Raw genomic sequence first — 12,937 nt, 5'->3', positions numbered from 1 at the left:
TTTTTTATTTTTATTTCTATTTTATTCCAATATAATACTAATATTTCTAAAATTTTGTATAAAAAATAAATGAATATATAAATATAGAACGGGCGATAATATTATTATTATTATTATTATGTTTTAATAAAACCCTCCTTTTTATCTTATCACTACTATTTGACGTTTGACTTCTCATGGGAATGTGTATGTCATTATTCCAATTATTCTAACAAATATTGTCATAACAAACACAACCACAATAACAATAATACTCCATCGTCTCACATAATTTGTCCTTATTTTTTATTTTCGTCCGTCTCACATAATTTGTCCTTTATATTTTTGGAAATATAATTATACACTTTAATAGCATTTTAAATTTTAAATTTTATAATTTTTTTAATTTTAATTAAACTATTTACTTATCTTAATTTTAATCTATAATTATTTTTACTAATATACTTCTTAATTACTTACTAATTATAATTTATCTAAATTTTCGTCTCTACAATAATATACCCATATTACATGAGACGGAAGAATTAATAATAATAATAATAACAACAATTCGTACCGCTACTCGTCTACTCACTTTTGTTTTCTTCCTTTGCATTATTCACACTTTGGCCTTTTCTTTCTTACATCATTTAGCTTTATTCATAAAATATATTTTTATATTATTACAAACCCTTCTCCTTTGTCGTGACTTACTATGGTTTGTCCTTTTGCAAGAGAGCCAATCATGTCTACACGATAAAAATTAACCCTTAATTAATTACTCTCGTCTGAATACAATAATTTTATTTATTATTTTTATCCGTTTAAAAATAATAGGCTCATTTTTATAAATAATCATATCGATATAAAATTATTCTTACTTTTTTTATTATTATTATATAATTGTCAATATTTTTTGCACTAATACACTCACAAGGACAAAAAAGTATTTTATTTATATTTTTTACCCACTATCAATATAATATCAATATTCCTTAAATTTCGTGTCGAATACAACTTAGACTATACTTTTGGGACGGAAAGAGTATTTTTTTAAAAAAAATTTCAATATAATATATAAAATGGTATAAATTAAAGAGGGTTAGAGTACTTATTGAAATTAATTAACACTGTTTCTAATCAATACCTACAATATCAAACATCACATGGTTTTAAAGGTGTAAGCTATCCAGTCCTATTTACGGTAGATACAAAAATTTAGAAAATGTATAATTAGTAAATAATTAAGACTATATTAGTGAAAATAATTATAGTATAATAAAAATAATTATAAATTAAGATTAATATAACTAATTAATCCAATTAAAATTTAAAATATTAAAATGAGATTAAAATCTATGATCTTTTTTAGAAGGTAAAATTGCTTATAACTCCCCTATGGTTTCAAAATTCAGCGTAAAATCTTATTGTACTTTAAAAATTGCATGGTACCTCCTTATACTTTAAAAAACGTTGTATGAAACCCCACCACCATGAAACTTTCCTCGTGTGATAAGAAGATGATTTCTTATCTATATGTTTTGCATGACAATGGGGTTTTATGCAATATTTTTTAAAGTATAAGTGAACGTCATATAATTTTTAAAGTAAAATGGGGATTTATGCTGAGTTTCGAAATCACAAAGTGGTTTCATGCAACATTTTTTAAAGTATAAGGGGACATCACGCAATTTTTAAAGTAGAGGGGAAATTTACGCTGAGTTTTGAAACCACAGGGGAGTTATAGAAAATTTTGCCTTTTTAGAAAATAAAAAATGACAGAATAATTGAGACAAACGAAAATAGAAAGGTGAACACGGTAAATGAGACGGATCAAATATCAATTTTTCTATTATAATTAAAATAATTATACTAATACCAAAATATTTTTTAATTTTTACATAAATTACAAACATATCATAACATAAGCAATTGTCGTATACATAAAATACAAAAAAATAAAATAAAATAAAAATATAAAAACTATTTTACACATTTTAACTATAAAATTATCGTATACTCCTTCCGTCCTGGTGTCACATTTTAACTATAATTATCATATAATAAAAATAATTTTAATTAAATAAAAATAAAAATAAAAATAACTAATTAGTTTAATTAAAAGTTTAAAAACTATAAATTAATTTTTTTAAAAATAAAATATATAATTTATTTTTATAACATGACAAGTAAGATGGATGAAAATGGAAAGATCAAACGGAAAGGGAAAAAAGTATATTGTTGATTAATATTTTATGTGTTATATATTTGCCGATTCAACAATAAATACTTTTGCAATGAATGACATTATTATATTTAATGGTAATAAAATTAATGTGGTTTTACTTTTTCAAGAATGAAGACATCTTTCGTTGTCAAAGATTCTTGTCGGCATCTGAACGAGTCTCCTCCAGGGGCATTATTGTCAAATCACAGTATATTTCAAAGCCCAATGTACTTGGGCTTGTACTATTTTTCTGTTTTCAAGTGGGCCTTTTAGTTTGGGCCATTAATTTTGGGCTTCAGTTGAACATAATTGGGCCCACTAACGGAATAAATCTATCACGATTGTACGATATGCTGTTTTTGGAGTACGTTGGGCTTTTCGTGTTAGCAGCTGCTGTTTGCGAAACAAACTATGGCGGAAGAGAAGCCATTGTAGGGCAACTCCAGTCCACGCTACAGTAGTCCATACCATACAGCTAAAGGCCGTATGGACAAGCATAAATTAATTGCTGGCGTAGACGTCTACCCTAATCCACTTTTTTCTCCATCAATTTTGACGCTGGGGATTCGGGAAATCGCGTTCCGTGTTCGAGCAGAAGAGGTAAGAGTTATAATCCGGAGAATCTTCTCAATTTTACACTATTGCAGTGAAATATTGTGCGGATGACGACACTTCATATGTAGGATTCCCGAATTGGATAGGAATTGGCGTTGGAGCGAAGCATTTGCCCTTCGACACTGTGTTGTTGAACATTAACCTAACTCAGGAGTTCTGATAACCGTCTCTTCTCCAAGTGAAGGAAAAGGGGAAGGGGACAATAGTTTGGATTGAGATCATTCAGTATTCCTCCAATCATCCGAAAAAAGTTCGGAGAAGATAGCGGTAAGTGGTGATGGTGTTTGGGGATGTCCCAATCCCTTTGTTTTTTCTTCCTTGGCAGTATGCAAGCATGCCGTTCGACTTTCGAGATTGATTTTGTTAATGATTTTCTTATGTGAAGACTTTTTTTTCACTCATTTGACATAAGATTTGTCGAGAAATGATTCCTTGAAATGCGGGTTTGATTGCTCTGTTCATATCGATTTCAGTTAGTGAATTTCGAAGATTTCAATTGCTCAAAGCATCTCTAGAAAACAGCTAAGAACATAGGGTATGGATTATGGAATAGGATTGTTAGATCAAAGGAGAAAGAATCAGTAAAGATCACAGAATTGATTTGAGATTCTTTCTAGAATTTCTCCTCAAAGAAGTTTTGATGTTCTTCATACATTGAAAGGAAGAATAATTTTGGTGCCTATAATTTGCAGGTGTCTCTTTGATAAACCATCTGATTCTGCCATGTTCGATTCTCAAAACCTCTGCACATCCCAAGGGGTTGCTTAAAATGTTATTCATCGATCAAGACATTGGCATCGAGAACATGGGCTATACTTTTAGTAAATTGGAGGTCGACTCTGGGCTTCTTGACGGTTCGAGTTCAAGTTCAAACAATGGAGTCGACAGTAGTCCTCCGCACAAAAAGCAGTTGAATGTGCTAGACAACGATATAGTGCAGCTGACAAAGCTTCGATCAGAACCCCACGATCATTTCAACCTTTCCTGGCAAGGGAAGCTGCGAGAGTATCCAATTTCGACCGTTAAAATGTTGGCTGGACGAGAAGCGAATGTCTCAGGAAGAGGAAGGTTTTCGTCGCGGGATTTTTGCCATGTCGTGAGTAAATACTTGCCGGTTAATGGCCCGTGGGTTGTCGACCAGATGTCGACCAGGGCGTATGTATCACAGTTTTCTTCGGATGGATCGCGTTTCGTCGCTGCATTTCAGGTGTTATTCGTAAATGGATACTCTGTTTTTCTTGATTGAAATTCTTGGCGATGGTAACTCATCCGGGCTTCGATTTTTCGTGAAACAGGGAAGTCAAATCCGAGTGTACGATGTCGACAGAGGATGGAAAGTTCAGAAGAACATTCTTGCTCAAAGCTTGAGATGGACTATTACTGATACGTCCCTGTCGCCTGATCAAAGATATCTTGTTCGTCGTCCACTGGTTTTGTGTTTTATCGTAATCGTATTTTACCGTAATCTAACGACGAGATCGATTACAGGTGTATGCCAGCATGTCCCCGATCGTGCACATCGTCAATGTCGACTCCGCGACAAGAGACTCTCATGCAAACATCACGGTATGACAATTGGACGTCGTTCAGTCTTTTTACGATTGAAGCGTAACGCGTCACTGTTATTCTCTGTGCAGGAAATTCATGACGGTTTGGATTTCTCGTCTCCCGACGGCGGGGGGTATTCTTTCGGAATTTTCTCTCTGAAATTCTCGACCGACGGGCGAGAACTTGTTGCGGGAAGTAGCGACGAGGATTTATATGTTTACGACCTCGAAGCAAACAAACTCTCCCTCCAAATCCCCGCACATACGGTAGTGATTCGGGATAAAATCGAGCGGAAACTTTACTCTCGTTCGACAAAATTATGCAATTTTTTACGATCATAGACTGTAAATGTTGTTCGTTTTCGTGCAGTCGGACGTAAACACCGTATGCTTCGCTGATGAAAGTGGTAATCTTATATATTCGGGAAGCGACGACAATTTCTGTAAGGTAGTATTTATTTTAAGCCTCGATGTTTATACGTCTCGAATTTTACGTAATTTTTGTCGATCGTTCGTTGCGTTTAGGTTTGGGATCGGCGTTGCTTACGAGCTAAAGGAAAGCCGGCGGGAGTTCTGATGGGGCATCTCGAAGGCATAACGTTTATCGACAGCCGTAAAGACGGGCGTTATCTAATATCCAACGGTAAAGATCAAGCGATCAAGCTGTGGGATATTCGAAAAATGTCCTCTCTTGCGAACTGGTACAGTTTCGTTGTACTATTCCTTAGACATTCGACGGCGGGAGCATCGTCGCTAATCAATTCTCGTCATTTTCAGCTATCCGGGAAGAAATTACGAATGGGATTACCGATGGATGGATTATCCGCAGCAAGCTCGGGACTTGAAGCACCCGTACGACCAATCGGTAGCGACTTATAAAGGCCATTCCGTCCTCCGAACGCTCATCCGTTGCTACTTCTCGCCGGAATACAGGTCAGTGCTACGAATCCAATAATTTTGACCGTAAATTGCGTCGAATTTAATTAATATAGTTGCGAATTGGTTACTGCAGCACGGGACAGAAGTATATCTACACGGGGTCGCACGATTCGTGCGTTTACGTTTACGATTTGGTACGCGTCTCGTTAAATTATATCCCGACATTTCTATCGATCGATCGTTCGTAAAAATTGGATTAGCGTCGGAACAGGTGAGCAGGGCGCAGGTTGCGAAGCTGCAGCACCATAAATCGACGGTGCGGGATTGCAGCTGGCATCCGACGTATCCGATGCTGGTGAGCTCATCGTGGGACGGCGATGTCGTGAAATGGGAATTTCCGGGGAACGGGGAGTCGCCCGTGCCGGCTAATAAGAAGAAGCTTCGAAGGAGACACTTTTATTAAGGGTTCGATGTATCGACGCCGCATCGATGTTTCCGACTGCCGTCAAATTTGAATAAGTGAGTCGCCGGCGCCGGAGACGGTTTGTCGTGTGTTAATTATTTTGTTTGTTGTGTACATATGGTAAGATGAAAGGAAGTACAAGTGTCTGGACATGGAGTTTTTAAAATAACGAATAAAAAATATGCTTTTTTTTTTTTTTAATGGTAAATAATTTTTAATATTTTCTTTAATTTATAATTTGTAATATTATATTTATTTACAAATGTATTACTATTATTTACATATTTAATATGTTTTACTTCATTAATGTATTTATATATCTTCTTATTTTATTTTACAATCAATCCATATGTTCATTTGTGAGCAAACGGAGTAATGTTTATATTTAGATTTTACAATATAATAATAGGACACTATTTGTTACTACCTCCGGTGTATATACAGTGTCTGCTACAATGTAGACACGGTATTTTAGGAGGTGTGTAATTATTAGATAATTAAGAATGTATTAGTGAAAATAATTATTTTATACTATAAATAATTATAAATTAAGATTAAGATAACTAATTAGTTTAATTAAAATTTAAAAAAAATAAATTAAAAAAAAGGGAAAGTGACATGGTACGTAGGACGGACATAAATGGCAACGTAGACATGGTATGTGGGACAGATGGAGTATTTGGTAAATGTAAATTTTATTCTATCTTATTATAATATAATTTTATAATTACTTTTAGCTTAAAATGAGAGAATATTAAGCAATGTCAATTTTTATTTTTGTTTGTATCTTAAAAATGTTCTTATTTTATTATTTAGTAAAATATTATATTATTTTTTATATTTTTATTATAAAACATAAAAAATAAAAAGAAATATTAAGCAAAACCTAAAATTAAAACTTGTTCCGAAGAATTTTGAGCATTTGTAAGACGGATGAAATAATACAAGAGTAGCAATGAAAATGATGAAAATAAAGAATAAAATTATTTATCAAATTTGGAATATAATATAATATAATTATTTATCTTAATAGTTGTGATTTGATTATATTTGCTTATAGAACTGAAATGTGATTATATATATATATATTTACAATTCCTTAATATTAATTTATAAAATTTTAATATATATTTTTATTGTAATTTTGTACTATATTATTTAATAATTTTTAATTTTTTAATAGTGATCATTCCACTATATATATATATTTAAACTTTTAATTATGACATTACGAGTTTAAACTTTCATAATTTTAACTTTAGTTTTTTATATATATATATTTTGTAAAGTATGATTTGTCTACTTTGTAAATTATTAGATTCTATAAAAATTTATTCAAAATACACTAATAAGGGTGCGTTCGTTTGTAGGATTTTACACAAATTTTACTATTAATCAAATATTTTTTCTTCAAAAATATCAAATCAAATACTTATTTTTTTTATTTTTTTATATTATTCTAAAAATTAATTTTACATTCAAAACATCGTATCAACACCTATTTATATTACATAATACAATTATTACAATTCAAAATTTTTACTATTCAAATCTCAACTTAAAATTCAAATCCAGAACAATCACACCCTAAAAATTTTCTACGTCATTAAAAAAAGAAAAAAAAAAAAAAGATGAATGTGTTGTCATGACGAGTGAACCTGCAGCCGCTATCCGAAAGTGTTTACTGAGTAAACTTTCGACCAAACCTAATACTCTGTAAATTAGACCAAACGAGAAAGTCACTCTACGCAAATCATGTACTATCAGATTATCTCTTACGGAACAAAAGATGAATGTGTTGTCTTGCTCGTGACAAAAGGGGTGGGTGGGTAAATCGATAATCATGTGATAATGATGATAATCCATGTGGCTACTAAGATTCTAAGTCAAGAATTCATGCTTCTTTTATTAGGACCAAACTAATAAAATAATAATAATAATAATAATAATCAATCATCTTTTGCATTGTTAATACTTATTTTTGTGTTCCTTTTGACCACACCAACTAGCAACTACTCCACTCTCATTGCCTAATCATATATATATATATATATATATATAATCCATTAGTCTTTTTTTACTCTTTACTTTTTTCCAGTTTCTTTTATTTAAAGAACATGAAAGTTTCCAATTTCTATTAAAAAATATATATATTACATTGAAAAATCAGTTATCTTCGATAAGAGTAGTGCAAAAGATGTGAACTTATGGGTGTGTTTGTTCGGGGCTTTGGATTTTGAGTTGGGATCTGAATAGTAAAAATTTTGAATTTGAATAGTTGTATGATGTGATATAAATAGGTGGTGATGTGATGTTTTGAATGTAAAATTGATTTTTAGTATAATATAAAAAATAAAAAATAAGTGTTTGATTTGATGTTTTTTAGGAAAAAAAATTGAATGAATAAAGTAAATCCAATCCAATCCCAAAAAAAAAAATGTAATGATATTAATATTAGAATAAATAGTTAGAACATTGGGTGTGGAAGATAATAAAGTAAAGATCAATAGTCACAATAGATGATTTTATAGACAAGAATTGGACCATATTATTATTATTATTATTATTATTATTATTATTATTATTGTTGCACCAAAAAAGTATTCTTTCAAATCTTCATATTATTGTCCCATCGTCTCTAAATATTGAAAGACATTTTACATACATTTAAATATGATATTATTGTCATTAAAAAATTGATATTATTGGAGTAGTATTTAAAAAAAACTGATTTTATTTTAGTATTATATATTTTTTTTCTCCTATATAACATCATACTCCCTCCGTCTACGAATTAATGTCCTATTTTTTATTTGGGACGTCCAACAACTATTGTCCTATTTCTTTTTTAAAACACAAATTTTACATTTTTACCTTTCATTCATTTATTACTTTTAATCTCTACCATACACTTAAGGACAAATTTGTCAATTCATAACAAAAAGACAATCACCTAAAAAACCGTGTAAATATATTTTAAGACAATAAAAAATAGACGGAGAAGTATTATATATTCTTCGGTCCGGCAATTTTAACCCATTTTAGGTCAGCACAAAATTAAAAGAATTTAAAGATTATAAAGAGAGAACGTAAATGATGTGTAATAATGATAAAAAATTTGCTGTAAAAAAATACTAATATTTGCTATTCCACTAAGAGATGAGATCACATGCTCATTTTTTCGTCTCATTGAAATGTTATCAGTTTATATTTTTGTCCGTCTCAAAACAAGGTTACTATTTTCTAATTTAGCGATTGTACTACCTATTTCATATAATAAATACTTTTTTCAACTTACAAAATATTACACAAATGTCATTGCTTTTATATTATACAATATTAATAAGGGTATTTTTGTCTTTTTCACTACAATCCAATATAATACTAATATTAAAAAATCTACGTACAAAAAACAAACGCCACCCTTTTTGCGGGACTGGAGGGAGTATTTTTATTTTAATTCCCACTTCTAATTTTAAATTTAATCTTTTTAATTAAATAAATGATTTAGTAGTCTTGATTAAATTCAACCTCCTGTTCCAATAATTTTCAACACTCTAAAATTCTCAATACATAAGGGTGTGTTTGTTTGGAGGATTTCTTAATATTTCCACTATTCATCAATTTTTTTTTCCCTACAAAACATCAAATCAAACACCTATTTTTTATTTTTTATATTATACTAAAAATTAATTTTACATTCAAAACATCATATCAACACCTATTTATATCACATCGTACCACTATTCAAATTCAAAAATTTTACTATTCAAATTTCAACTCAAAATCCAAATCCCCGAACAAACACACCCTTAGTTAAACGAAATCCAAAGAATTATATTATCAGATTTAGTGATACAGCTTCTACTCCATCCAACATATATTTTTATCATTTTTATCTGTCTAAATATAATAAGTATGATTACATTCATATTATAAATATCTTCAAACACGTAAATATATTTATATATCAAATTAAGAAGTACCCATCAATTGTCATTTAAATAAAACATTCTTAAAAGGCCACACAAAATAAATATTTATTCCTGTCAACTCATAAGAAAGATGTTCATTTCGAATTATATTATTTTATATTTTTGTCCGTCCCAAAATAAGATAATCATTTCATAATTTAGTAATTGTACTACTTACCTAACATAATAAATACTCTTACAACTTAAAATATATTACACAAATATCATCACTTTTATAACACACTATATTAATAGGGGCATTTTTGTCTATTTCATTACAACTTAATATAATACTAATATTCACAAATCTATTTGCAAAAAACAAAGGGTACTCTTATTGCAGGATGGAGGGGGTATTATTTTTATTTTTAGTATCTTTTTTAATTTTGTACTGCCTATTTAACATAATAAATACCCTTCAAATATAAAATATATTATAAAAAATACTATAACTTCTATGCGTATTATACAATATCAATAGAAATATTTTTATTTTTTATTTTTAACATAAATCAATATGATAATATTTAAAAATTAACATGCAAAAGGCTAATGACAAATGTAGAAGAATAATCTTCGAATATGTTATGCTTAAATTTTCTGCAAATTAGATGCTATTTATTTTTTAATTGTCCATTAAATTCATATATAATTTATTTGTAGTAATTAATTTTATTGATAAACAGTTTTACTATTTATATTTTATCATATAATAATTAATTTAAAAGTTCGAATGTATAATACATATCAGATAAGTAGAGAAGTGTGACGTGACAGACAATAACACAGTTGAGTTGATGATTAGTACGTAAGAGAAGTGCGTGTAACTTCCGACAGACATTTCCCAACGTCTTCTCATCACAAACGCTTTTTTTTTTTTTTTTCATTTAAAATTTATACGGACAAAAACACCCAAAATAAAATCAACAACCAAAAATCCCAGATCATTTTAAAAAATAAATAATAATAATAAAAAAAAGGCAATTGGAGAAAATATTTATATATTTAAATAAAATAAAGTAAAAACTATATTCTATAAACTTAATTTCTTAATTACAAAACACATCTGGATTCACGTATCCACATTTAAAGCCTTTAATTTTCATCACTTGTAATATTTTATCCACCCAAAAAATAACAACCAAAAATAAAAATAAATCAACGAATTTTAATTAATTAATTAATCAATGAATTACCATTTTACCCTTTCCACTGAATGCACTGCTCCGTCGGCCTGGTCTTCTGGGTCCCGGCCTTCAAAGGGCACGGCGTCTGCAACGGCAGGACCATACAGTTGTACTGCAAACACAGCGAAGTACTCACCGGAATCTCCACCGTCGGATTGATCTCGATCCCCGTCAGGTAGTTGTGCTGCAGGTACAGTATCTGTATCCCCGCCGACAGCACGCGATCCACCATGCTCGCCGGAACTCTCCCCGTGAAACGGTTGTTATTCAGGTACAGATTCTGCACCGTCGACAACATTGGGGATATCTCGCCGGAGAGACGGTTATAGCTCAGATCCACCGTCGGGATCGTTACTTGGTCCGCCGGTTGAACCGCGCCGGAGAATTGGTTCCGCTGCAGTTGGAGGCTACTGATCGGAAAACTGAAGAGGTTGCTCGGAATACAGCCGGTGAACTGGTTCAAACTCAGGTCTAAATAGCTCAACTGCTCCATTCTCGACAGTATTCCGTCGACCGGACCGGTGAGGCGGTTCCACGACAGAGATAGGTACTGGACGGAGGCAGGCAGCCCTAGCGGCGGAAGATCACCGGAAAAATCGTTGTGCTTCAAATCGAGGCGAGTTAGGGTTTCCGAAACGAACGGCGGAATCGAACCTGAGAGGCGGTTATGGCAGAGGACAACGTTCGTCAGCGCAGGGAGAGTCCCGACGGCGAACGGAATACTTCCGGTGAACTGATTAAAGCTGAGATCGAGCGTCCGCAGCCCCCGGAGTTGCCCCAAACTCGCCGGAATATCACCGGACAAAAAGTTCCGACTAATGGCCAAAAACCTAAGCGATTTCAACTGAGATATAGCAGGAGGCAATGCTCCATATACCCGACCCGGAACGACGGTAAGCTCCGCGAGCGCAGAAAGCTTCCCGATGGCCGGGTCGATCCGACCCGTCAAACCCTGGGACCCGGCCCGAGGATCGCCGAGGTTAAGAGCGACGACTCTATCGGCGTCGCAGTAAACGCCGGCGAAGTTGCAGGGATCGGAGGTGAAATCCCAGGCGGCGAAGTAATTAGAGCCAGGTAAATCGCTGAGGCCTTTTCTGATCGATTGCAGGGCGAGGAAGTCGATCGGGTCGAGCAAAGCGGCGGCGAGTGTTAAGAAATGGGAGATCAGAAATACGAACCCTAACGGCGACTCCATAACCGGCGGCGGAGAAGCTCTGTAATAAGAAGGAAGGAGGTGTGCCTATATATATATATAAGTAAAAAGAGTGTAGGGGGGGGAATGCTTTTCCGTGAAGCTTTAATGGCGACAGCATCAAAAGTTGCAGAGGAGAGTTGAAAACTGTGGTGGGGGGGGAAAAGTGGCTTCACAAGAAAGCTTGAGAGGGACGACAACGGGGTTAATAGGAAGAAATTGGGGGTGGGTTTTCTGTGTATTTGTGGTTTGAGGAAGAAGGTGGAGATCAGAGGCAAAATTGATTGGATTTTGGGGAATTGGGGGATTATTAATTGTGGGTTTTGGTTGTTTATTGAGTAGGAGGTTCGGGGGGCAAACGGTTGTCCGAGCCTACGTGGAGGGGAGGGGTTTAGGTTCGGAGTTGGGCTCGAAAGCACGTGATGGTCTTGGTCTTGGTCCTGGAGTCAAGCGGGCCACGGAATAGTTGTGAATGTCGCCACGTAGGATGGACAGCTGGCAGACGATTCGCGGGTTGAATTTAGTTGTGTTGATTTATTTATATTTATATTTATAATTTATTTATTTGTTTATTATAAGATGGGTTGATAGTTGAATTGATTAAATAAATGAATTTAGATTTGAAGTATAGAAGTTTATTAATTGAGTTTGTATTGCAACATCTACCCCATGGTTGGGGAAAGATGTTCAATAAATAACTTTTACGTTACACAATTTTAATTGTTGCATTTATTTCGACCTTTGAAATGTGGCTTCATTTCGGTTTAAGTTTAAGTTTGTGGGAAATTATGTGTGGTGTTTATTGTTTAATGTAAAACCACAAGCTTTTGGATTATTGTGTTAGCATAGAATCCAATCTGAAACAACAAATAAG

The 12,937-nt window shown here is 32.7% G+C and overlaps 2 protein-coding genes across 3 annotated transcripts; one reads left to right on the top strand and one right to left on the bottom strand.

The window, feature by feature from the left end:
• Positions 1-2,632: 2,632 nt before the first annotated feature.
• On the top strand, positions 2,633-5,913 carry LOC127243077 (LEC14B protein-like). 2 transcript variants are annotated; one of them, XM_051262931.1, is made up of 11 exons: positions 2,633-2,806; positions 2,908-3,088; positions 3,514-4,028; positions 4,117-4,236; positions 4,310-4,387; positions 4,459-4,635; positions 4,739-4,816; positions 4,894-5,069; positions 5,146-5,301; positions 5,381-5,441; positions 5,519-5,913. In XM_051262931.1, exons 3-11 carry the CDS (start codon positions 3,591-3,593, stop codon positions 5,708-5,710), a joined length of 1,476 nt encoding a protein of 491 aa, XP_051118888.1. In that variant the 5' UTR covers positions 2,633-2,806; positions 2,908-3,088; positions 3,514-3,590; the 3' UTR covers positions 5,711-5,913. The 2 variants fall into 2 exon arrangements, with proteins under 2 accessions (XP_051118888.1, XP_051118887.1); XM_051262930.1 differs by having other exon boundaries at positions 2,890-3,088.
• Positions 5,914-10,763: 4,850 nt separating this feature from the next.
• LOC127242799 (probably inactive leucine-rich repeat receptor-like protein kinase IMK2) lies at positions 10,764-12,469 on the bottom strand. Its single transcript, XM_051262482.1, has one exon. The coding sequence runs from the start codon at positions 12,064-12,066 to the stop codon at positions 10,885-10,887; it is 1,182 nt and encodes a 393-aa protein (XP_051118439.1). The 5' UTR covers positions 12,067-12,469; the 3' UTR covers positions 10,764-10,884.
• Between the last annotated feature and the right edge of the window lie 468 nt (positions 12,470-12,937).

Source organism: Andrographis paniculata, unplaced genomic scaffold (assembly GCF_009805555.1).
Source record: "Andrographis paniculata isolate CXL003 unplaced genomic scaffold, ASM980555v1 Contig89END, whole genome shotgun sequence".
Classification (NCBI taxonomy): Eukaryota; Viridiplantae; Streptophyta; class Magnoliopsida; order Lamiales; family Acanthaceae; genus Andrographis; species Andrographis paniculata.
This window is presented reverse-complemented; position numbering and strand designations above follow the sequence as displayed.

Bases quoted from the DNA above. Each gene is read 5' to 3' on its own strand.
- LOC127243077 (XM_051262931.1), top strand. From the start codon at position 3,591: ATGTTATTCATCGATCAAGACATTGGCATCGAGAACATGGGCTATACT. The intron at 4,636-4,738 runs GTAGTGATTCGG...GTTTTCGTGCAG, and splicing joins TCCAAATCCCCGCACATACG to TCGGACGTAAACACCGTATG. The intron at 5,070-5,145 runs GTACAGTTTCGT...CGTCATTTTCAG, and splicing joins ATGTCCTCTCTTGCGAACTG to CTATCCGGGAAGAAATTACG.
- LOC127242799 (XM_051262482.1), bottom strand. From the start codon at position 12,066: ATGGAGTCGCCGTTAGGGTTCGTATTTCTGATCTCCCATTTCTTAACA.